At 44.8% G+C, this 26,728-nt stretch overlaps 1 protein-coding gene across 4 annotated transcripts in view; it reads left to right on the plus strand.

Annotated features, from left to right (window-relative positions):
- LOC112252550 (protein MTSS 2) overlaps nt 1-26,728 on the plus strand; it is a 36,292-nt gene that overhangs the window by 2,985 nt on the left and 6,579 nt on the right. For 2 of the 4 annotated variants that reach the window (XM_024423857.2, XM_024423854.2), the window contains exons 2-8: nt 4,609-4,670; nt 4,861-4,934; nt 19,965-20,049; nt 20,162-20,253; nt 20,363-20,437; nt 20,883-20,891; nt 22,807-22,964. In XM_024423857.2, coding sequence (XP_024279625.1) covers nt 4,609-4,670; nt 4,861-4,934; nt 19,965-20,049; nt 20,162-20,253; nt 20,363-20,437; nt 20,883-20,891; nt 22,807-22,964 — 555 coding nt within the window. The remainder of the gene's footprint in view (nt 1-4,608; nt 4,671-4,860; nt 4,935-19,964; nt 20,050-20,161; nt 20,254-20,362; nt 20,438-20,882; nt 20,892-22,806; nt 22,965-26,728) is intronic. The other 2 variants (XM_024423855.2, XM_024423858.2) reach the window with 1 other exon arrangement.

The raw sequence follows: 26,728 nt of genomic DNA on the forward strand, positions 1-26,728 counted from the left end.
CAAACAAGCAGCTCAGGTGGTTGTTGTCCTTGATGATCTTTTTAGCCTTCCTGTGACATCAGGTGCTGTAGGTGTCTTGGAGGGCAGGTAGCTTGCCCCCGGTGATGCATTGTGCAGACTGCACCACCCTCTGGAGAGCCCTGTGGGTTGAGGGCTGTGCAGTTGCCGTACTAGGCTGGGATACAGCCCGACAAGATGCTCTCGATTGTGCATCTGTAAAAGTCTGTGAGGGTTTTAGGTGACAAGCCAAATTTCTTCAGCCTCCTGAGGTTGAAGAGGTGCTGTTGCGCCTTCTTCACCACACTGTCTGTGTGGGTGGACCATTTCAGTTTGTCTGTGATGTGTACACAGAGGAACTTAAAACTTTCCACCTTCTCATCTACTGTCCCTTCGATGTGGATAGGGGGTGCTCCCTCTGCTGTTTCCTGAAGTCCACGATCATCTCCTTTGTTTTGTTGACTTTGAGTGAGAGGTTGTTTTCCTGACACCACACTCAGAGTGCCCTCACCTCCTCCCTGTAGGCTGTCTCGTTGTTGTTGGTAATCAAGCCCACTACTGCTGTGTTCTCTATAAACTTGATGATTGAGTGGTAGGTGTGCATTGCCACGCCGTCATGGGTGAACAGGGAGTACAGGAGGGGGCTGAGCACGCACCCTTGTTGGGCCCCAGTGTTGAGGGTCAGCGAAGTGGAGATGTTGTTTCCTACCTTCACTATCTTGGGGGTGGCCCATCAGGAAGTCAAGGACCCAATTGCACATGGCGGGGTTGATAACCAAAAGTATGTGGACACCTGCTTATCGAACATTTCATTCCAAAATCATGGGCATTAATATGGAGTTGGTCCCGCCTTTGCTGCTATAACAGCCTCCACTCTTCTGGGAAGGATTTCCACTAAATGTTGGAACATTACTGCGGGAACTTGCTTCCATTCCGCAACAAGAGCATTTTTGAGGTGGGCACTGATGTTGGACAATTAGGCCTGGCTAGCAGTCGGCGTTCCAATTCATCCCAGAGGTGTTAAATGGGGTTGAGGTCAGGGCTCTGTTCAGGCCAGTCAAGTTCTTACACACTGATCTCAACAAACCATTTCTGTATGCCCCCTCGCTTTGTGCATGGGGGCATTGTCATGCTGAAACAGGAAAGGGAATTCCCCAAACCGTTGCCACAAATTTGGAAGCACAGAATTGTCTAGAATGTCATTGTATACTGTAGCGCTAACATTTCCTCACTGGAAATAAGGGGCCTAGCCCAAAACATGAAAAACAGCCGTTGTTCCTCCTAGATGTTTCCACTTCACAATAACAGCACTTACAGCTTACCGGGACAGCTCCAGCAGGGCATCCATTTGACGAACTGACTTGTTGGAAAGATGGTAAGCTAGGACTGTGCCACGTTGAAAGTCACTGAGCTCTTAAGTAAGGCCATTCTACTGCCAATACTTTCCTATGGAGATTGCATGGCTGTGTTCTTGATTTTATAAACCTGTCAGCAAGGGCTGTAGCTGAAATAGCCAAATCCACACATTTTAAGGGCTGTCCACATACATTTGTATATATAGTGTATATTTAACTATTAACCTGTCGATAAAACCTTATGTGAGCTGATCCATCAAGTCAAATGATTAAGGAGTAATTCTAATTATGTCATATCATTTTCAAACATTCAGTCACTTGTTGATATTTTGATGACAATATAAAAGCAATATGAACTAGAAGAGACAATGGCCTGTGCTTAAATGTTTTATTTTATGTCATCAATTTACATTGTGTTACTTTCATCCCACCCATCTCTCCTCTCACTTCTCCCAGGCTAACAACAAGACTAGCTAGCATGGTACTTGGAACCTATGCTGTCATTTAGTCACTAGATGGGTTCAGAAAATGACATATGTTCGGAACCTTAACAACTTAACACAACTCTACAACCAACAAATATTTCCGGGTCTGTTTTTTTTATATACTTACGTCGCTCAAAACCACTTTTTGTTGATTACTCGGCAAAGCATGTTCAGACTGGGCTGTTTTTTTTTTTGTTGCAGGGAGGGTCGTCCTCCACATTAGGAATGTGCTGACTTCACTACGTCATTCTAGCTTCTGTGTTATCTGAGAAAACGGGCGTGTTACTTTCACCCCGTGTTACATTTGTCCCGGCTCTGCCCTACTCGCCATAAATAGGACTAGGAGTTTCCTGACCACATAATCTGATCAACTCTGGGCCCTAGTTATAAACTATATAAATATAGAAAGTGTCATATGATCTGACCAGGAAGAACTCTGGGCCCTAGTTATAAACTAGATCTAAACTGTATATATACAAAGTGTGAATATATATAGAATGATTATGTCCTTCCTCTCTCTAGGCTTGGAGCTCTGCTTCTATAAAGTCTTGTTCAAACTTCAGGCCTTAATGCTCATATAATTTTTTGAATACTGAATGTCCAATCAGTAAGTTTCAAGTGACCAAATTAGATTTGTGTGTGTTCGGACAGTCGGTCATTTGTCATAGTAACGACGGGTGTGTGCACGGTGGTGTAGGCTGATTGGTGGTGGCGCTCGTGCTTCGTAAGCTCAAAAGTTATGAAGCAAGCTGACAATGCCCGCCGTGGACGTTTCCCCGTTCTGTCAAATGTCCTAAATCATAGTGTTTTAAAACGTTTAGCGCCTCAAGGGATAAGATGCGATTTCTGTCTAACCACAGCGGTGGGTCAAGATTCATAAAACTTCACTCAGCAGTCAGCACAACTGGGTCTTATTCACTAGGGCCTTCAAATTCAAGTCTGGACCTTGAAGCCAGTTCCACTGTATTTTTTCATTCCTTCCTTCTAATCAGGGACTGATTTAAACCTTGGGACACCAGGTGGGTGCAATTAATTATCAGGTAGAACAGAAAACCAGCAGTAATCCGGACCTCGTAGGGTAAGATTTGAATACCCCTGCGCTAGGGCATGCAATGAAAAACGTTTTCAAGCGCTGCTATGGAAAAATGTAAATTAGCCTTTCTTATTGAAAAAGTCCAAGTAATCCCTCCCGGTTTCAGTAAGTTTTCTTCCATTTGGTACCTAACGGATATTACCCAGGTGCCTAATGCTTGGCCTCCGTCCTGGCAAGCCAAGGAGAGAATTAGCCCCATGTCTCTATGACTAACCCAGCTATTTAGGCTAGGCACACACTGTCAGTGTTGCAGCCTGCTGAGAGTTCAGTGTGTATCACTAACTCCTCTATATCTAACAGCGCAACATGACACAGACCAGCCAGCATCTGATGCAGTTATCCCTGCTCTCTTCAGATGAATTCATTAACTGAGGAAGGAAGGGTCTGCCTGGATATTAGGAGCTCTGTATGTGTGTTGATGCGTTCACGCATATGTGTGTGTGTGTGTCTTCCTTCGCTGCACTGCGTGGCTCTCTTAACCCTGCATTCCCCCTGCTCCCTCAGCTGTCCTGGCTCAACCTCCTCTCAGCCTCTTCTCAGCCTCCTCTGTTGTTGCCGGGAGGCGCAGGGCTGAAAAGCTGATTAGCCACCTGTTGCAGCCCAGTGAAGACAGACAGGGAGAATGGTGAAGCATGGGGAAAACATTTTAACAGTGAATGTGATAGCCTTTATAGTGAAACCAGATCACTTTGTGAGGAGTTAATTGTCTCAGAAAGATCTGGAAAACATGGAATCTCTTCTTTTTTATTTTTGTTTAACCTTTATTTCTTGGGAGGATATGAGGAGAGAAATAGGATGAGAGTGAATGATCTGGGGTGTTTTTTTTGCCTATTTTCTCCTTTCTCTGCTGTCTTCTCACTTCTCTGCAAGGGAAGATTGTGAATATGCAGTCAGGCTGTGTCCCCCTCTCTCTGGGGAAAACTGAAAACTATCTGTTATTGGCAGAGAGGTTTGGAACTGTCTTTCCTATTGGTCTATTAACTAATTTACTGCCTGCCAGGCAGGCCAAAACTCCATCCCACCAAACAACTCTTACGCTAAAAGGGCATTATCACAATTTCACAGTATTATTCCAACTCCATCATTTGGAAATGTATATAAAACACAGACAAATCACATTTTTGACTGCATTGGGCCTTTAAAGAGCCGGCATGCAACCTGTTCTGTCCCCCCCAATTTCCCCCTTTCCCACATACACCCCAGCCCGCCCTGCAGCACCCCACAGGAGCAGAGACGCTATTAGATAGTCACACAGTCTGGGAACGTTGTAGCAACGTAGTTAAATGGCCTTTTAAAATACATGTATCAGCAGGAGTTTGTTCTTTAGGCATGCTGTGTTGACTTCAAGACTTACCCTTGGGGGAGAAGCTAACTTTCAGAGTTATACATCCATGTTGGGCACATGTTTCATTTTCACAGTCAACTAACTGTGTCTTCAGCTTTGTTAGGTAAGAGAGAATATGCAAGCTTGATAGGTCGATAATGCATTATGTTGTTCTGAGTCATACAAATGAGTCATATCAAAATGCTGAGCACAGAAAGTGCTGGCCAACTGGAACAAAGCGTGTGTGTGTGTGTGTGTGTGTGTGTGTGTGTGTGTGTGTGTGTGTGTGCGTGTGTGCGTGTGTGCGTGCGGTGCAAAAGGTGTTAACTAACATTTGCTTCCTTTTTCATCCAGAGTTCATATCCAGTGTGGGAAGACTTCAGTGCCAAGGCTACTAAACTGCACTCCCAACTCAGGTGAGACCTTTATTTCTTTAGTATTTATGTCTATGAGACTGACTATAATTGAAAATCCTATCCAATCCCTCTTCAGTAGACTGGTAACTCCAACTGTCCTGTGTTGACATTCTGGACTGTTGATGGTTTCTAGTCAATGTAGATGTTGAATGTTGACTGCTGAATGTTTCCTCCTCCTGTCCACATGTAGGACCACAGTTCTGGCAACAGTGGCATTTCTAGATGCCTTTCAGAAGGTGGCAGACATGGCGACCAACTCAAGAGGTAAGGAGACTTTCTAATATCACTTTCTAGATTCCTCATCCTTGACACAACCAATCTGAAAAAATTGTATAGGTGAAACACTTATCTTACAGTGATTTTGTTATTGCTTTCACTTATCTAGTATTTATCACATCAGTGTGGCTCAGGAAAAAGCCACTTAAACAGATTGAATGGGATCTTACGCACTTACAAATTCAAAACATATCGTATGAATTGGAATTCGTAACATATCATCCGAATTGCAGGAAAATTGTCAGGACGTAACCTATTTCGAAATGTACGATGTTCTACACAATCGTGCACAATTTTCCAATAATGTCTGTCTGTGGACTGCGATTACTAGACGAAAAGCTGCAGGCATTGGGCCGGTAACCAAAAGGTCACTGGTTCAAATACCTGAGCTGACAAGGTGAGAAATCTGTCGATGTGCCCGTGAGCAAGGCACTTAACCCTAATTTGCTTCAGGGACGCTGTATCACAATGGCTGACCCTGTAAAACAACACATTTCACTGAACATCTATCCGGTCTATGTGCCAATAAATTACATTACTGCCTTCGGGAAACACAAATACAAGGCTCGTGAGTGCTACTTTTAAGACTACTGGCTGAAATTATACAAAACCTGTATAACGCATCTTTAAGACTACTGGGAAGCGCACAGTGTCTGCTATCAGCAGTATACGGGCTCTAAGGTCCTGTTCAAAAACTCTGAAAATGCAGCCTTCCTTGGTAGAGGTAGTCAATGAGATAACTTGATTGAAGGAAGGATGCATTTGAAGAGTATTTGAACAGGACTCAAGTCCAGATCTGCATGGAAACAACCCACTAAAGTGTAAAGCTGAGCTTATTGTATGTAGGGCTGGTGATGAGGTCGTGTTTTGATCATGCTTTGTCACTGTATGGAGCGGCAGACAGATCCGATGTAGGACAATGATTAAAACAGATTTCCACCCAGTTGATCATCGAGCGCAGTATTTAGGTCAAAAACCTACACGCACAGTCATATGCACGCACGCACGCACACACAGACACACACACACACACAACAGCTGGTGCTCAGCCACCTGACCTTAGACCTCATGCTGACACACACGAAGCAGTCTGTAGAATCTAGTAGTGTGCTATGTATACTTTACATGTGTACCGTCCTCTAGAGAATAATCTATACCTCCACATAACCACCTCTGAGCCTGTATAGTCTGCAACAGCTGTTCTATAGTCTCCCATTCGTTACAAAGGTAGACTGATGAATAGGGTAGCACGTTATTTGGAGAGTCCATTTGTCAATGCTCTACAAAATGTCTGTGGTCTCTCAGTAACATGTCAACAGCATCGTCTAATGATAGTTTACTAAGCATCTACAGATAGGACTATCCAAATAAAGTGTTACCATGAATAGGGATACACCAGCTAATTGCCAAACGGGACTGCATCACGGATGAGGCTGCATCACGTAACCTAAAGTGAGGTCAGATGCTGTAACAGTGGGCCGCCAGGTGTGATGAGGCTGTCCGATGGCCTAGACATAAGAAGGTCCAATATGTCAGTCATCCTCACAGCATGGGAGCTCTCAGAGGGGCTGGATCCTGGCAACATCTGGCAACCTGAACCTATTCTCACTAGTAATGTTATGACTGTGCCAGGGCAACTCTTCAAAGGAGTTTGTGGATGGAGTGAGAGCAAGGAGGGAAGGGGGGAGAGAGAAAGAGAGCAAGAGAGACAGAGAGAGAGAGGCAGGAGAAAGAAGAGCAGAATTATTTATGCTTAGAGAGGACATGAGGACATAGCAGTATTTGAAATGCTTAGAGAGGACATGATGTAAATCTCTGTCACTCATACGCCCGCTCACACCCCCACCCCATCACTCTCCCAGTGACATTAGCTTTAGGATTAAAGACAGACATCATTGCATCCAGGGCTGCAGCATCAGAAGGATGCATATGCACACAGTATGGAGAGAGATGTTCTAAAACTGATGATTAAAGAAGAATTGCCTCCATTGCACCAGGCAAGCGCCTTCAAGCCCAGATCAAATATTTAAATTGATTTCAAGTGGTATTTGAACCCAGGTCTGCGGAAGACACACAGCATCCCAACCGTAAACAGTAATAACTGATCCCAGTGTCTATGTAAAGAAGATGGAGATTCTGAATGTTCTGCTCTGAATCATTAGCGATTTGTCAGTGACACCAATTACATTCCGTTTGTCCTCTGGGAGCACTTTGGTGCTCAGTGCCAGTCAGTGGACTCTACAACCGCAGCCATTCTTTTTGCTGGAGGAATGTCAATATTTATGGTAACCGGCTGGTGCTGGAGAACGATGACCCCTGAACTCTCACTGCAGGCTGGGTAGTGGGAAGTGGTTTGGGCCATTTCACCTCCCTGATTTGTGGTATAGCAGGGTTCGCTGGGATCTCTACAAGTGTTTAAATAGCTGGTTCAAGTCAGGGTGATAAGCTAGAGTAGCAATAGTGTTATAACACGGTGTTGTAGAGAGAGACAAAGAGAAAGAGTGTGTGTATGTCAATTAGTCTGTGTGTGTGCGTTAATGAGTCTGTGTGTGTCTTTATGTGTTTGTGTGTGCGTTTATTAGTCTGTGTGTGTGTCCGTGTAGGGGTTATTGCGCTACAGGGGTCTGCTCTGTGCCCTGATTCTCTCTCAGCATCAGGGGATGGACTGCTGGAACAGCTGGAGATTTCATCACGTTATTCCCCTTTAATCTAGCCCCGACACACTTACCCACTTAACTCACCACCCATCTCACACACTCACCCCATTAACATCACCACCCATCTCACACACTCACCCCATCACCCCATTAACTCACCACCCATCTCACACACTTACCCCATCACCCCTTTAACCCCTAACTCCCCACCCATCTCACACACTCACCCCATCACTCCTTTAGCTCACCACCCATCTCACACACTTACCCCATCACCCCATTAGCTCACCACTCATCTCTCACACTCATCCCATTAACTCACCACCCATCTCACACACTCGCCCCATCACCCCATTAACTCATCACCTATCTCACACACTCACCCCTTTAACTCACCACCCATCTCTCACACTCACCCCATCACCCCACTAACTCACCACCCATCTCACACACTCACCCCGTCACCCCATTAACTCACCACCCATCTCACACACCCACCCCACTAACTCACCACCCATTTCACACACTCACCTCATCACCCCATTAACTCACCACCCATCTTACACACTAACCCCATCACCACATCACCACATTAACTCACCACCCATCTTACACACTAACCCCATCACCACATTAACTCACCACCCATCTCACACAATCAAACCACTAACTCACCACCCATCTCACACACTCACCCCATCACCACATTAACTCACCACCCATCTCACACACTCACCCCACTAACCTACCACCCATCTCACACACTCACCCCATCACCACATTAACTCACCACCCATCTAACACACTCACCCCATCACCCCACTTATTCACCACCCATCTCACATACTCACCCCATTAACTCATCACCCATTTCACACACTCACCACATTAACTCACCACCCATCTCACACACTCACCCCATCACCCCACTAACTCACCACCCATCTCTCACACTCACCCCATCACCCCACTAACTCACCACCCATCTCACACACTCACCCCATCACCCCACTAACTCACCACCCATCTCACACTCACCCCATCACCCCTTTAGCTCACCACCCATCTCACACACTTACCCCATCACCCCATTAGCTCACCACTCATCTCTCACACTCACCCCATTAACTCACCACCCATCTTACACACTCACCCCATCACCACATTAACTCACCACCCATCTCACACACTCAACCCACTAACTCACCACCCATCTCACACACTCACCCCATCACCACATGAACTCACCACCCATCTCACACACTCACCCCGCTAACCTACCACCCATCTCACACACTCACCCCATCACCACATTAACTCACCACCCATCTAACACACTCACCCCATCACCCCACTTACTCACTCACCCCATTAACTCATCAACCATTTCACACACTCACCCCATTAACTCACCACCCACCTCACACACTCACCCCATTAACTCACCACCCATCTCCAACACTTACCCCATCACCCAGCTAACTCACCACCCATCTCTCACACTCACCCCATCCTCCCACTAACTCACCACCCATCTCACACACTCACCCCATTAACTCACCACCCATCTCTCACACTCACCCCATCATCCCACTAACTCACCACCCATCTCACACACTCACCCCATTAACTCACCACCCATCTCAAAGCCTCACCCCATCACCCAATTAACTCACCACCCATCTCCAACACTTACCCCATCACCCCACTAACTCACCACCCATCTCACACACTCACCCCATCAACTCACCACCCATCTCTCACACTCACCCCATCACCCCATTAACTCACCACCCATCGCATACACTCACCCCACTAACTCACCACCCATCTCTCACATTCACCCCATCACCCAATGAACTCATCCTGTCTTCTACCTCTCCTTCTGCACTCAACCAAACATCCACCTGTCCTGTCACTGTTCTCCCACTCAAAAGCTGAGAGAGGGAATGAGAGGAGAAAAAAGCATGAGGATAGGAAGTACTGCTGTGGAAATGGACACTGGGTATTAATGGGGAATGGTCGAACTCAGCCTAGCATCTGTCTTCAATAAGTTCGTCCTTAACTGCACAGTATATTTGCTGATTGAGTTAAAGAGTCGTTTTCTCTTAAAGAGGCAATATCTATCTTGTAAATGTAAAATGTTTCCTCACTCTTTCTTTCTGTTTGACTCGGGTTATGCTTGAAGTCCTACTGTGTGTGTGTCTTCAGTGGAGGTCTTTGCCTCTGGATGGCTGGTTGGGACTTCTGACAAGGATGTGGAAGTGTGTGTTGGTTAATATTATTTGGATAAGAGAGGGTAAGTTTCCATATTTGGATAAGAGAGGGTAAGTTCTCCATATTTGAATAAGAGAGGGTAAGTTCTCCATATTTAGGTAAGTGAGGGAGGAGGGGTACGTAAGTGGCAGTGGATGAGGTTGGATGGAATGGGGGATGTGTTGGGATTTTCACAGCTCTCTGTAGCCAGGAGAGAGACAGAGAGAGAGAGAGGCATAGAGTTAATCCTCTTATTGCTTCACTCCAACACACATAACAGACTGGGTCTCCTCTCCTCAGATCACCAGGGCCATAGCTTTAACACTAACACACTCAGATGTCCTGCAGATCACTCTGTGATGGGAGGTGTGTGTACGTGAAGACACTGTAGGTGTTCTGTATGCTAGATCTTACTCACGTAGTTTCAAGTTTTATTAGTCTTATGTACAGGATACACATGGTATACACTGTCCAATGAAATCCTTCTCGACAATGCAATACATAGACACTCACACTCACAGACACTTTCCAAGATGTTCAATCCTCCAGCTCTCTCTCTCTCTCTCTCTCTCTCTCTCTCTCTCTCTCCTCCCCCTCACTCTCTTCCTCTCTCTCACACACATTCACACCCACACACTGGGGAGGGGGGGGGTGTTGTACTATATCAGTGTGCCAGTGAGGCAGTAATCCTGCCTGGCCGCTGTGCTTCTCTGGGTTGGCAGATGGCACGGATATCTCTGTCCGCCATCTGGACAGCCTGGCAGATACAGAGAGATACAGCCCTGCCCTACGCTACACAGTACAGCCCTGGAGATGACTGTCAGCTCCACCATCATAGCAGTAGAGCTATTTATATGAACATGTCACAAAAACAGAGTGGGCCCACGTAATATGGTGATACAGGCCTAGTTTTATTTGGAGAGATATAGGAGTGTGTACTAGCCCAGATCCCAGATCTGTTTGTGCTGTCTGGTCTCCTATGGTCATTGTTGACAAGAGAGCACAAACAGATCTGGGACCAGGCTATGGGTGTGCTGTATATGGGCTGAATTGTGTATAGGCTAGATGCTATATGATGTATGTGTGGATTAGAATATGTATGGGCCAGGATTATTTAGATGTGGACATGATTGTGTGTCGAGTATTTGTTATGGAATACATAGTTGTTGCGTGATGCTCTTTTCACCATGACATGCTATTCCTACCGGTTGTTTTGTGTTTTATTACATTGTAATTCTGGAGTGAGTCTTGAATGACCACCATCATTACAGCAGTCTGTCCGTCCGCCTGTCCGCCTGCTTGCCTGTCATGGCTGTGGTGGCTCTGAGTTCCCATGTGCTTTTCAGGAGCATTAAAATCAGGGCCTGCGGTCACTCCCTAAACACCCAAATGAACGTTTCCAATAATGATTATTACTACGGAGAATGGGATGTACTTAGTGTTTTAATAGGACTCCTATAAGCTAGTAGCTACTACTACTCCCTTTCCTGCAGTCAAATTACCTCATGCCTTCATGGGAGGAATGTGGTTATTCTTTTTCATAATTACTAAAGCCAACAGGTTTCTACCTGCAACCAAAAACAGTTCTTCAAAGGGTTGTCTCCTATGGGGACAGCCGAAGTACCCTGTAGCCCTTTCCTGCAGCCAATGACCAAAAGCGCCCTCTTTTAGCCTCATGGGTGGAATGTTTAATAATTCATTTAATTACGTTTTTTTTTCCAAAAACCCGCCGATAATCCGGTGTTTCTATGTCAAACGGTTTTGTTATATTTCAGTCTTCTGTGATGTATAAAGTGTAATATTGGGATTCAAACTCAAACTGAATACATTTGAACTCTATATCTGACATGGTACAGGTGTCTTCTTTCTTTTAAGCCCATAACCATATGTGTGAGGTGGATACTTCTGTCTCAAAGTAGATTTGTTTAAGACTACCAAGAAACACTCTGTGTGACCATGATTTTGCCCACTGCAGTAAAAGGTTCACGTCCTTCACCCCATTCTGCACATAAAATAAAATGAACTAAGCTATCAGACATACAGGCTTCACTTTGCTTCCTTCACTCCTGCTCGTAAAAATGAGCAAAATTCCTTGAATCTTGAGGAATGGAGGGAAGGAGAGAATAATACGAGAGAAAGAGAGAAAAACAAGTCTCTCTTGGCTCTGTGTAAGGAACACTCTGCAGGCAAATACCAAGCTAAGAAGACAAACATTAGAGTTGAGGAGAACACTGTGTTCAGCTATATCCTGTAAGGACCCGGGTGGAGGGGAGCAAGGGATACGAGGAGGGGAAAACAGAAGGAGAGAGGAAGAGGGACTGAGATGAAGGAATGCAAACTAAGGCGATGTGGGAAGGGAGTGAGTGACAGAATAAAGATACGGTTGGGATCATGCAACGAGGTAGGTTGAGGAAAAGTGGAGTTTTCCATGGAGCTAAGACAGTGTTTCCCAGATGGTTTAGCAGGACCCATTGGAGATTCCATTGGAGACCCCTTAAAAGGGAAAGGGAGAAATACTGTATCTTCTGGGTCATAAGGAGGCCTGACTCTCAGACAGACAGACAGACAGACAGACAGACGGACGCTGGCGCACACACACACACACACAAAAACCTAGCTTCCACGGCTGCACCTGCAGTGGTCACCCAGTTCCGTTGTCCACTTATCCCCTCACTCATCAGCCCCACCTAAGTCTTATTCCTTTTTTCATCCTCTCTTCTTCTCCATCCCCCTCTTCGTTCATCTATCATTGGCCTCCACCGGCTTGCTCTCTGAACCTCTTAAAAGGGGTGAGAGAGGGTGAAGGGAAGAGCTTGTGTTAAGATCAGGCTGATCAGCGTCAGCGTCACTGCATGGCTATGGTGCCAACATGAGGTGTATGATGTAATCCTTTGGAGTTTGGTTAACTGTCATCCTTAGGACTAAGAGATTTCTCTAGCTAACCAGCTGGATAAGATTCCAATTTCGTGACATTCCTGGAAACATAAAAGTGAGGATGTTCTGTTCTTTAGCTACCTCGGACCAGCCTCTATAAACATATTGATGTTTGACACAGGAAGGACATAGCACAGTCAGCACTCTCAAAAACACTCAAGCTGTTTTAACTAGCTTCCAACCTAGTTTTAGCATCTTTGGCAGGTAGAACAGTTTGAAGGTGTTCCAATGGGAAGCTAAATCCATTCAGACTCTACCCCACCCCCCACACACACCATGTTGAAGGCATCAGGGAGGGAGGCCCCAGGCTCTAGTCCTGGAGCTACTGGCGGGCGGATGGCGGGACCAGTGCGGCCTCTATAAAGCCAGCTTGTTAAATTCCTCCCCCGAGGATCACTGGAGAATGGGGATAATCAGGACCAGAGGTCTGGAACCACTCACCAGTCAATGGGCCTGGTCTGCTCAAAAATACTGTACACAACAACTTTAACCATGAGCAGACTTGGTCGTATAGATCTATGTAGCTACCTGGGAAGTGTCAGTATCTGGCACATACAGTCATCCACCTCTGACTTATGACTTTGTACCATATGTAGTCATATATATATCTCCAATAACATTGTGGGACATTTACCTCAGCCTGAATGAATATAATATGGCTCCATTGCCCTGCCCATCTGTTATTATTCTTATTTTATAATACACAGCTTCACACTTGTTGAGAACATGCATCAAGGCAACTACTGTCAATGTGGATATGCCTGCATCCGTATGTACTAGATGCATCCCTCTGGATTCCAGTGAGCGAATGGAGTGTTGGAGGCTATCCCCGTCAGATAGGCTACAGTGAATGGAGCGTTTGAGGCTATCCCCGTCAGATAGGCTACAGTGAATGGAGCGTTTGAAGCTATCCCAGTCCAGCAGGCTATAGTGAATGGAGCGTTTGAGGCTATCCCAGTCAGACAGGCTATATTGAATGGAGAGTTTGAGGCTATCCCAGCATCTGCTCCAGCCAGGCCTGTGGTGTGGGCTAGCCTGTGGGCTGTGGGACTCCAGGCTGTGGAGCGTGTCCGGTCAGGTTCAGAGGCCAGGGCTCTTGGATGTAGAAAGCCTGCTGGTCAGGACGTCTCCAGGATGTCACTTTCAGCCAATCCTTCGGAGGGGAAGTAAGGGGAAACCTGGCAGGTGTGGATGGGAATGGGGGCAAGGTGGAAAGGATATGGGGGTAGTGTGTGTGTGGAGGGAGGCTGGCTGACTGTGACATTGGGAAGGTCTGTTATAGAGATAAAAGGCCCATTACTCCCCTCCATCCTCCTCTTCTTCCCTCTTCCTGCCAAGCCAGCCCCTTTAGAGTTGATCTGCAGCTGTGGACGCCTCCTGTAGTGGAAAGAGGAACACTCAGAGAGAGAGAGAGATTCCATGTGTAATTCTGTGAGTGCATTTTGTATATGTCTATGTATATATGTTATACAAGCATATTCACATTGGTTTGGCCCTCAATTACCTATTCAATTGATCAGGAGTTGTGAAGAGAAGAGACTGAGTGGAGAGGAGTCTCCAATCCATAGTTTCAGTGACATTTTTATGCATGCAAAATGAATATCATACAGAGAGAAAGGACCGTTGTGTTACAAATCACATCACAAACACACTGTGGGTGACAGAGGACTTCTTTCCCGGGAAAGAAAGGCGGAAGGGGGGTTAAGGGCTCCACATGGGGAGAATCTCAATTGCATACTCCTCGTGTCCTTTCCAATGTTCCCTCTAAGCTGTGGTTGTGCGCGGGTGTGCAGCTCCCCTGGGACTGCCGCGCAGAAGAAATATCAGCCCCCGCAGAGAAGCACGAGATTGAACTTCACTCAACTTTCTAGAGTTTCCCCCGTTAGATAACACTTTCAACGGTTCCCTTTACTGTGGGAATTGTGATCGAATCAATGTAATATTAGCCACTTTCAATGTAACATACCGTAACAAAACAAACTATGAAAGACTTAGTATGCTAAATGAACTATGCAAGAGATTTTGTTGTAGGCAGAACTCATCAGAGTAGGATTATATTGCATTGACTGGCAAGACTCAGGCCTGTACTCTACACAGACCTGTGCGGCATAACCAATCAGAGCTGCAGTAGGCCTGTATGCAAATAGACCATTGCCATATATGGAGCTGGGCCATTCACTTTGACCTGGACTGTGTTTACAGCATGAGCGGTCATGAGTAGATGCGCTTGTTTTGAAATCAAAGCGAAAGCTACATGTAGCCACGTGTGCACATTTGTTTATATCCTTTGATAGTTAGTGAGTTATTAGGTTATTAGCCCAGTTAAAGATCATTTGTAGTCAGCAATGGGGGAGTGATTGCTGACAGTGGGGAGGTAGATAGGCAGAGGGTAGCATAATTTGTCTAACTCTCTGTAATAATGGTATGGGAATAATTATGCATTTTATTTTGTGAAGTGGTTTCTTACATCAAACAACACAACAACATTTTTGGTCACCTCCTTGTCTGAAGGACAAGTGGATCAACAGGTTAATATCAAGCCCTGCATGTTTTTTTCAAAAGTCTGGAATGCAGGCCTACATTGAAGACTACACATTGGCTGCTACTGTAGGCTGAACGATAGAACAGCTATTTCCATGTTAAAATGTAATGGGATGCATTTTCTCTCATTGTTTTTGATGGTAGACCACACTGATAGGCCTACACTATGGTCAAATAGCCACAGTAGCCTACTTGACCACTGAAATTAAAGCGGGCACAGCCTCAATGTTCACAATAAACGCCCCCGGAGTTGCACAGAATTTTCACAACGTTCAAGTTTGCACTCGTCAGACCTGAAATTTGCTCTGTGACGCAAAAAAGGAGAGGGAACATTGATCCTCTCTCCTCGACTCCTTCTCAAAACCCTTTGGAGGAGGTCAGAGGGGAGGGACCTCTGGCTTTCTCATTCAATGGGTTTTGAGAAAGAGATGAGGAGAGAGAGGATGCGAGAGATCTTCCCATGGTCTCTGTTCCCTATATCACTTCCTGCGTTATCATAGTGGGTGGGATTCAGCTGGGTAACCTCTGACCTCTTACCTGTACACATTTCAGTCACTTGGAAAGGAAATACAGCTATATGACAACATGACTAAACTACCACCACACATCATCCCATCCACACATGGTTGTCAGTGGATTCATCCATCCCCCAAATCCATCCAGCATCTGGCGGGAAGCCCCTGATGCCTCTGGGAGATGGAGTTATGTGAGGTGGAATGCTTTTGACATAATCCACAGAGCATTGAAGCCAATGAAGGGAATACTAGCTACTGTATGTGTTGTGAAAGGTGCTTTGTCTTATGATGAGTTTCACCAGGGAATTAGTTTAGTCTCTAGGTATATAAATGAAATAGATTACTCTTCATTGTATGCATCCATCTTCAGTAGGGAAGTGCATATTTTCCTTTCAAGATGATTCGATACATATCTACAGTGGGGCAAAAAAGTATTTAGTCAGCCACCAATTGTGCAAGTTCTCCCACTTAAAAAGATGAGAGAGGCCTGTATTTTTCATCATAGGTACACTTCAACTATGACAGACAAAATGAGAAAAAAAATCCAGAAAATCACATTGTAGGATTTTTTATGAATTTATTTGCAAATTATGGTGGAAAATAAGCAAAAATCCCAGAACCACACGGGGGGACCTAGTGAATGACCTGCAGAGAGCTGGGACCAAAGTAACAAAGCCTACCATCAGTAACACACTACGCCGCCAGGGACTCAAATCCTGCAGTGCCAGAAGTGTCCCCCTGCTTAAGCTAGTACATGTCCAGGCCCGTCTGAAGTTTGCTAGAGAGCATTTGGATGATCCAGAAGAAGATTTGGAGAATGTCACATGGTCAGATGAAACCAAAATATAACTTTTTGGTAAAAACTCAACTCGTCGTGTTTGGAGGACAAAGAATGCTGAGTTGCATCCAAAGAACACCATACCTACTGTGAAGCATGGGGGTGGAAAAATCATGCTGTGGGGCTGTTTTTCTGCAATGGGACCAGGACGACTGATCCGTGTAAAGGAAAGAATGAATGGGGCCATGTATCGTGAGATTTTGAGTGAAAACCTCCTTCCATCAGCAAGGGCATTGAAGATGAAACGTGGCTGGGTCTTTCAGCATGACAATGATTCCAAACACACCGCCCGGGCAACAAAGGAGTGGCTTCGTAAGAAGCATTTCAAGGTCCTGGAGTGGAATAGCCAGTCTCCAGATCTCAACCCCATAGAAAATCTTTGGAGGGAGTTGAAAGTCCGTGTTGCCCAGCAACAGCCCCAAAACATCACTGCTCTAGAGGAGATCTGCATGGAGGAATGGGCCAAAATACCAGCAACAGTATGTGAAAACCTTGTGAAGACTTACAGAAAACGTTTGACCTCTGTCATTGCCAACAAAGGGTATATAACAAAGTATTGAGAAACTTTTGTTATTGACCAAATACTTATTTTCCACCATAATTTGCAAATAAATTCATTAAAAATCCTACAATGTGATTTTCTGGATTTTTTTTCTCATTTTGTCTGTCATAGTTGAAGTGTACCTATGATGAAAATTACAGGCCTCTCTCATCTTTTTAAGTGGGAGAACTTGCACAATTGGTGGCTGACTAAATACTTTTTTGCCCCACTGTAGATACATTGGCTTCGATATGATACAGGATCGATAAGTTTCAGTTTGAAACGATTCGCTTCGATTAGAGATTGAATCAATGCGATCCGGTTCGATGCGATACTATTCGATGCACTGGGTCTCTGAGCCGGATCTGTCTGAGCTGACTGTGTGAATGTAGGCCCCGGAGCTAAACCATAAGGGAAGCTGGGCATCTACCACCCCACTGTCAGTTTGGGGGGGGCATTGTTTTATTTTTGTTCCTCCCCACTTTTGATCTAAAAAAAAAACATCACCCACAGATGAATTAGTTAATTTTGCAGATTAAAAGTGTTAGAGCTAGTAATGTATCCATATGCATCTTAAAAATGTGCTATGACACAGCAAAACATCAATGTACATAATTGTATTCACACCACTATTTAAGCATTCACAAAACATCTGTACATCGACCAAAAAGTGTTACAAAATTTGGATTTCACCCCCGTCTCCTAATCCAATGGTTTAGACCGCTTGGAAATTTTGACGGAGTTGGAGTGAGCTTCTCTTCTTCTCTGCTTCAACCATGCAGTGTGGGTAGAAAAAATGATTGCTGTCCTCATTATGAAATTAGCAACTTTACCCTGAATATCTATAGCTGACCATACTGATTGTTTCAAGCAAAACTACCAAAACGATTGCTGATGGTGAACCTGAACAATCAAATTAAAACCTAATCCCTGATCAGCACGTAGCCTACCTATAGACAGATGAGAGTGGTGTCTCCGGTGGTAGCTTAGGCTACTTTTATTCAACAGCACATTTGATAAAAATAGCCTAGCAAATTACATTGTTTAACATAAAATGTAATATTGCGCAATCCATTTGACATTTGCGCAAAACATTTGAATGCTGAAGGTGACCCGCAGACGTGCCAGATTAGGAATAGGCCTACCTCTCGTTGGTCAGCGTGCGAAGCTACGCACAGTGTGCAGTTTGACTAGGCTACTGATACTGTATTGCCTGGGCTTGTTCGGCATGAAAAATGACTTGTGTATATATATATATATATATATATATATATTTATTGATTTTTTAACCTTTATTTAACTAGGCAAGTCAGTTAAGAACAAATTCTTATTTACAATGACGGCCTTCCTTGTTCAGGGCCAGAACGACAGACTTTTTACCTTGTCAGCTCGGGGGAATCGATCTAGAACCCTTTCGGTTACTAGTCCAACGCTATAACCACTAGGCTACCCGCCACCCCGTATATCAATGATTGTCAACACAATTACATGCTTAGTTCGACACTGAAGGAGAGGACGCAATTGTCACACAAGATGAGGTATTTTCAGAAGGTAGAAAGAAAGTCATTTGAGAAAAAAATAACTTGTAACGTTTGAATCTATTGCCTGACCGGTGGATGCTACATTTGAATCGAGTTTGGGGTCGATGCGCTCATATCTTAAACATTTGAACCAGGGACCGATACATATCGGTCAATTATAACAACCCTAATCTTCAGGATTCTACAGTCAGACGATGTTTGATTTGATCCAGTTAGATCAGCAGCTTTCTCTCTCTTCTCCCTCTAATATCTTTTTCACTCTACTGAGCTGAGCTGTCCTGCACTGGCCTGGCTACACATCCACCATAGTTGCTGAAGCTCGCACAGTTCGGGTTGGCACAATAGTGTGGAAAGGGCTTAACTGTGTGCAGGCCCAGGCTTGGTAGATTGAGCCTTACTCGTGGACAGACAGGTTCAAGCCGATCTTTCCTCACACCCCTGTTAGAATGGTGTTTAGGAAACCCAGAGAACAGGAAAGGCAGAGCAGGCCAGGGAAGAATAGAGGGATATCCCCTTACAGGGTACCCACCTTTTTCCTTCAGGGTAGAGTTGGGAAGAGGGGGTATGTAAATCACACCACCTGTCTACACACACGGACTAACACACACGCGTGCGAGCGCATGCGTGCGCTCATGCACATGTGTGTGTCTGCCTGCGAATGTGTGTGTTGGTGTGAGACCCTCCCGACCATCCCCCGATTAGGCCGCGTTGGCCCAGTGGATTAGAGCAGGATCAATCCTGGCCGATATTTCTGCGGTCCCTAAGAATGAGCCCTGGATGCGGCCTGTAGCCGGCAGAGCATGTAGCTTGGGGCCAGCCTGGGCTTTAAGGCTTAACACCCCATTTTAATTACGCTTGACTAGAGAGGAGAAGTAGTACAGCAACTCAGACAAGCTGTGATTTCCTGGGCTGTGGGGTGGGGTGGGTAAATCACTGAATGCAATTACATTTCATTGGTGTAGTTGGTGTCCAGACCAGGGTAGTAGATGCAAGATAATGTGCAGGATGAATGGGCTGCAGCCTATAGAAGTTGTGTTGGATTGATTACTTTTGAAATTTTCCTGTAAGATTTTGTTTGGAGTAAATAACTGTGCTAGCTGAGCTGACTGGTGTCCCTTGTTGTGATATGCAATGCCGCCCCCCAGTGGTTGTGTAAACCCACACTACAAGAACCAATCTCTCCCTCTCTCTCCAGGAGGCACCAGGGACATAGGTTCAGCTCTGACCAGGATGTGCATGAGACACCGCAGCATCGAGACTAAACTACGCCACTTCACCAAGTAAGTGGTCCACCTTCAACCCTGCCTGATTCCTCTCCCTACATCTCTGTGCATTGCTAATGGTGCTACAAGTCCTGTCCTTACCCTCCCTCTTCTTTCCTCTCCTCCCCAGTGCTCTTATGGAAGGCCTAGTCACTCCTCTCCAGGACAGGATAGAGGAATGGAAGAAGACAGCTAACCTGCTGGACAAAGACCACGCCAAAGGTGAGGGTTTATGTTAAAAGGGCTATATATATTGAATTTGATTGATTGATCAAATCAATCAACAAATGACGCTTAACTCCAGGTTGACCGCTCCTTCTCTCCTCATCAGAATACAAGCGGTCTCGCCAGGAGATCAAGAGGAAGTCCTCAGACACCATGAAGCTCCAGAAGAAGGCCAGGAAAGGTAACATCGAACTGCACCCTGTGACATGATCTGATTGGCTACTGCTAAAAACGACTGGTTACTGATTGGCTACTGTTAAAAACTCTGTCCAAAACAGGATGTAGACTAGATAGAAAATGTGTTGTACTGCTGTAGGCTAGTTACCAGCACCTAACTGGGAAATGCCACTACCTAGTGTCCTGAATGAGAAATACATGTCATGGGTTTCCAATGAGGGATAAATCAGAAATGAAGGCTATCATCCAAAAGGTTTGGAGAGTTTGGAGGGAAAAAGAAGAGGTTTATGTGTACAACTTTGATCTATTTCAATGCGTCTAACGATGACTGTGCCAACTCTAATATTGGGCTTTCTGTCTATGCTTTCTCCCCCCCCCTCCCCTCTTCCACCCATGCTACCTGTCTGTCTCCTCCTCTGCCTCCTCACTGGCCTATTTCCCTGCTGTAGAGCTTCTAGGTATGTGTGTTATGCTTTCCCCACATTTCCCCACGTTGCATGAGGCATTTCATGATAATGCTATAGTTATTATCCGGTGTGTGTGTGAGTTTCTGTGTGTGTGTGTGTGTGTCCTGCATCATCACGTCATTGTGTCTGACCATCTCACCTGGAGTGTTGTAGTCTGTCTGATACTGGTGTGTCCTATCAGTATTGACATACCCCCACGTCTGTGATGGGGAGTAGTGAACTATATGTAGTTCAACTAGTAATTGAACTACATTTGGCAGTAGCTTGGTGGTAGTTCACCTAAATTCAAATCAAGCTAGAGTTTTCAGTAGATAATTACTTAGTTTTGCCATGCAGCGTTGTAGCTAACTACAGGAACTGCGCACTACATAGAAATATGGGAGAAGTAGGCAAGACATTCCTTTCTTTTTTGTCATCAGATCTGCCAAATTCTCACTTGAAGTTGAGTTTTTAATAGGCTAAATTACACATTCTGTTAACATCTGACTCCAGTCCAGAGTGATCTGTTTGTAGCAATTTGTAGTCTATGACATTTCAGATTTACATATGATTAATCACTGAGTACTTTGGATGTAGTGAACTACTTTTTCAAAGTAACTTTAGTTAAGTCAACTATATTTCTCTTAAGGGTAGCTGTAGTGTAGCTTGACTTAATTAGTAGCTTGGTAAACTATATTTTAGCTTCCCCAACACGGCCTCCTCTACACACCCCTCTTGGTCATCATGTCACCATGTTTCATAATTTGGGTACAAAACTTTTTTGTTACAGTCTCTTGAGTTGAACGGTACTAGTCACTGGTCATTTTCCACAGTCACTGGTCATTTTCCACAGTCACTGGTCATTTTCCACAGTCACTGGTCATTTTCCACAGTTGTTCAGTAACCTCTTTACATACCGAACAGAGGAGTGAATTATTACTATCTCATTATCTATAGGGCACTAAAAGCAATGCGGAAATCTAATTTCCTCTGGTTTTAATGATCCTAGCACTCCTCTATCTTAGACATATAGGCTGTGAGAACTGGTTAGAACCGGAAGTGGAGCCAATTACCCCTTATCTATTTTCCTAGCTTGCCTCCACCTAGAAGGGGGATTTATCTCTTTGTGTAGATGAAGTATATAAAGACTGTGTCATTTGTAAATTAACAATATACTCCCCAGGTTCATCCTGAGAGAGTGATTTTCCTTGCAATTGCTCAAATAAACTTCTTATTACTGATAATGAGTTGTAATGAGTTTTCCTCAACAATAAGGCTGTCTCATACATGGCGGCTGAATATGTCATCAGTGTTGTATTTACCTGTGCTAGTAAACCATGTTCATTTCAGGATCTCCATCCACATAATCTTTTTTTTTTTTTGGTCACATACACCAGATATGTACAGTGAAATGTGTTGTTTTACAGCGTCAGCCATAGTAGTACAGCACCCATGGAGCAAATTAGGGTTGTGCCTTGCTCAAGGACACCAACAGATTTTTCACCTTGTCTGCTCGGGTATTCAAACCAGCATCCTTTTCCTGACTGGCCCAACGCTCTAACCCACTAGGCTACCTGCGGAGTTGTTGGTGCTAGTCTCGTTTAAGATATGTGCTGTAATTTCGTCCCATTCTCATTGACGCGTATCATTTCAGTGCAGTGTTGTTTGTCAATGATGGTCTGTCCTACGGTACACCGGCAGGCCCAAACCTGGCAGAGGGTTCTAATCACCACTCTTTTCTTCTCCTCCTCCTCTCTCATTTCATCCTCATCCTCTAACCATTTATCCAATGCCCCTCATCCCCGGGTACCCTGTTCTTTCACTATTGACCCCTCCCTCTGCTATCCCCTGCCCCTTACCCTTTCTCTCGTCTTCCTCTTTTATCTTCCCTCCTCTATGTACTCCTCTCTCTTTACCCCCCCGCCAGGCCGGGGTAACCTGCGTCCCCAGCTGGACAGTGCCATGCAGGACGTCAGTGACCTCTACCTTCTGATGGGGGAGACCGAGAAGCAGGCGGTGCGCCGGGCCCTCCTAGAGGAGAGGGGGCGCTACTGCTTCTTCATCAACCTGCTGAAGCCTGTGGTGGTGAGCACAGATCTAGGATCAGCCTATCCAAATCCTTAGCTATTATAGGGAAAACTTCACTCACTTTAGATCAGTCTGTGGTTGTGAGAGGGGAGGATGATGATAGAGTTGGCTGGGGTGGGTGCTGGGGCATAGATCTAGGATAAGATTACACTCCCTAAATCTTAACCTTAACCAGTATGTGGGAAAAACCTGCCTGATTGTAGATCAGCGTATGGTGGTGAGAGAGGAGGATTGCTGAGATACCAGGGCGGGGTGGGCTCCCGGGAGAAGTTGCCTTGGCTTTAGGCTAGAGTTGAGGGTTGAAGTCAATTCCACAAATTACATTATAATTCTATTCTCTCTCCTGGTTAATTACATTTAATTCAATTTAAATTCCAGGTCAGTCTTTGAATTCAGAGATAATTGGTAAATTCCAAGAATTCAATTCCCAAATCAATATCATCCCCAAAAATTAAAAATAATAATTCTCTGCAACCTGAGCCACCCCCATAGAATTGTTCCGAGAGCCGATTCATGACCCGCCAATTAACATCAATTTATTAATATTTTTTATGACTCCAGAGCAGTAGGCTATTCCCCATCCATAAATTAATTAATTTGTCTGCACGTCTACATTTGGATAAAAGGAAACCATGCCATGAATGAATAAGAAGGATAGGCCGATCTTCTTATTTTCACAATGCTGTGCGGCACATTGACATCTCAAATTGCTTTGAGAAAGAGCCCTATAATTAGCATTCTTCCAATAAAACCTATACTGATATAACAAAACCATACTTTTACAATCAATATTGTTTATTTTGTATTTTATTTATTTCACCTTTATTTAACCAGGTAGGGAAGTTGAGAACAAGTTCTCATTTACAATTGCGACCTGGCCAAGATAAAGCAAAGCAGTTCGACACATACAACGACACAGAGTTACACATGGAGTAAAACAAACATGCAGTCAATAATACAGTATAAACAAGTCTATATACGATGTGAGCAAATGAGGTGAGATAAGGGAGGTAAAGGCAAAAAAAGGCCATGGTGGCAAAGTAAATACAATATAGCAAGTAAAACACTGGAATGGTAGATTTGCAGTGGAAGAATGTGCAAAGTAGAAATAAAAATAATGGGGTGCAAAGGAGCAAAATAAATAAATAAATAAAATAAATACAGTAGGGAAAGAGGTAGTTGTTTGGGCAAAATTATAGGTGGGCTATGTACAGGTGCAGTAATCTGTGAGTAATCTGCTAGTGAGGGAGATAAGTGTTTCCAGTTTCAGAGATTTTTGTAGTTCGTTCCAGTCATTGGCAGCAGAGAACTGGAAGGAGAGGCGGCCAAAGAAATAATTGGTTTTGGGGGTGACTAGAGAGATATACCTGCTGGAGCGTGTGCTACAGGTGGGAGATGCTATGGTGACCAGTGAGCTGAGATAAGGGGGGACTTTACCTAGCAGGGTCTTGTAGATGACATGGAGCCAGTGGGTATGGCGACGAGTATGAAGCGAGGGCCAGCCAACGAGAGCGTACAGGTCGCAATGGTGGGTAGTATATGGGGCTTTGGTGACAAAACGGATTGCACTGTGATAGACTGCATCCAATTTTTTGAGTAGGGTATTGGAGGCTATTTTGTAAATGACATCGCCGAAGTCGAGGAATGGTAGGATGGTCAGTTTTACAAGGGTATGTTTGGCAGCATGAGTGAAGGATACTTTGTTGCGAAATAGGAAGCCAATTCTAGATTTAACTTTGGATTGGAGATGTTTGATATGGGTCTGGAAGGAGAGTTTACAGTGTAACCAGACACCTAGGTATTTGTAGTTGTCCACGTATTCTAAGTCAGAGCCGTCCAGAGTAGTGATGTTGGACAGGCGGGCAGGTGCAGGCAGCGATCGGTTGAAGAGCATGCATTTAGTTTTACTTGTATTTAAAAGCAATTGAAGGCCACGGAAGGAGACTTGTTTGGCATTGAAGCTTGCCTGGAGGTTAGTTAACACAGTGTCCAAAGAAGGGCCAGAAGTATACAGAATGGTGTCGTCTGCGTAGAGGTGGATCAGACACTCACCAGCAGCAAGAGCGACATCATTGATGTATACAGAGAAGAGAGTCGGTCCAAGAATTGAACCCTGTGGCACCCCCATAGAGACTGCCAGAGGTCCGGACAGCAGACCCTCCGATTTGACACACTGAACTCTATCAGAGAAATAGTTGGTGAACCAGGCGAGGCAATCATTTGAGAAACCAAGGCTGTCGAGTCTGCCGATGAGGATGTGGTGATTGACAGAGTCGAAAGCCTTGGCCAGATCAATGAATACGGCTGCACAGTAATGTTTCTTATCAATGGCGGTTAAGATATCGTGCACCCATGACCAGCTCTGAAACCAGATTGCATAGCAGAGAAGGTATGGTGAGATTCGAAATGGTCGGTAATCTCTTTGTTGACTTGGCTTTCGAAGACTTTAGAAAGGCAGGGTAGGATAGATATAGGTCTGTAGCAGTTTGGGTCAAGAGTGTCCCCCCCTTTGAAGAGGGGGATGACCGCAGCTGCTTTCCAATCTTTGGGAATCTCAGACGACACGAAAGAGAGGTTGAACAGGCTAGTAATAGGGGTGGCAACAATTTCGGCAGATAATTTTAGAAAGAAAGGGTCCAGATTGTCTAGCCCGGCTGATTTGTAGGGGTCCAGATTTTGCAGCTCTTACAGAACATCAGCTGACTGGATTTGGGAGAAGGAGAAATGGGGAAGGCTTTGGCGAGTTGCTGTGGGGGGTGCAGTGCTATTGACCGGGGTAGGAGTAGCCAGGTGGAAAACATGGCGAGCCGTAGAAAAATGCTTATTGAAATTCTCAATTATGGTGGATTTATCAGTGGTGAGTGACAGTGTTTCCTATCTTCAGTGCAGTGGGCAGCTGGGAGGAGGTGTTCTTATTCTCCATGGACTTTACAGTGTCACAGAACGTTTTTGAGTTAGTGTTGCAGGAAGCAAATTTCTGCTTGAAAAAGCTAGCCTTGGCTTTTCTAAATGCCTGTGTATAATGGTTTCTAGCTTCCCTGAACAGCTGCATATCACGGGGGCTGTTCGATGCTAATGCAGAACGCCATAGGATGTTTTTGTGTTGGTTAAGGGCAGTCAGGTCTGGGGAGAACCAAGGGCTATATCTGTTCCTGGTTCTACATTTCTTGAATGGGGCATGCTTATTTAAGATGGTTAGGAAGGCATTTATAAAAAATACCCAGGCATCCTCTACTGACGGGATGAGATCAATATCCTTCCAGGATACCCTGGCCAGGTCGATTAGAAAGGCCTGCTCGCTGAAGTGTTTCAGGGAGCGTTTGACAGTGATGAGTGGAGATCGTTTGACCGCTGACCCATTACGGATGCAGGCAATGAGGCAGTGATCGCTGAGATCTTGGTTGAAGTTTAGATAATCAAATAGTTTAATTGAGATTTAAATAAACAATTCCCAGAATTGAATAGGCTACAGGCTGCAAATATACATTTATTTAGTAGGCAATTGGCTTCTCAAACTTTTACCGACCACACAGGTTTAAACTTTATATGGCCTGCATATGGTCTAAATGAATGAATTTACAGTGCGTAATAATTAACTGATAATTAACTGAATTATCATAAACAAATACCTGCTGCTTGCACTTTTATCGGGTTGTTGTCCTCCTTGTCCACAATGACTCCAAACTGGGGATTTCACTCGCGCAGTACCTGTTACCACGATGGTGTATTCCACCATCATAACCTTTCTTTTTATTTCTCCT

This window comes from Oncorhynchus tshawytscha, linkage group LG06 (assembly GCF_018296145.1).
Source record: "Oncorhynchus tshawytscha isolate Ot180627B linkage group LG06, Otsh_v2.0, whole genome shotgun sequence".
NCBI classification, from domain to species: domain Eukaryota; kingdom Metazoa; phylum Chordata; class Actinopteri; order Salmoniformes; family Salmonidae; genus Oncorhynchus; species Oncorhynchus tshawytscha.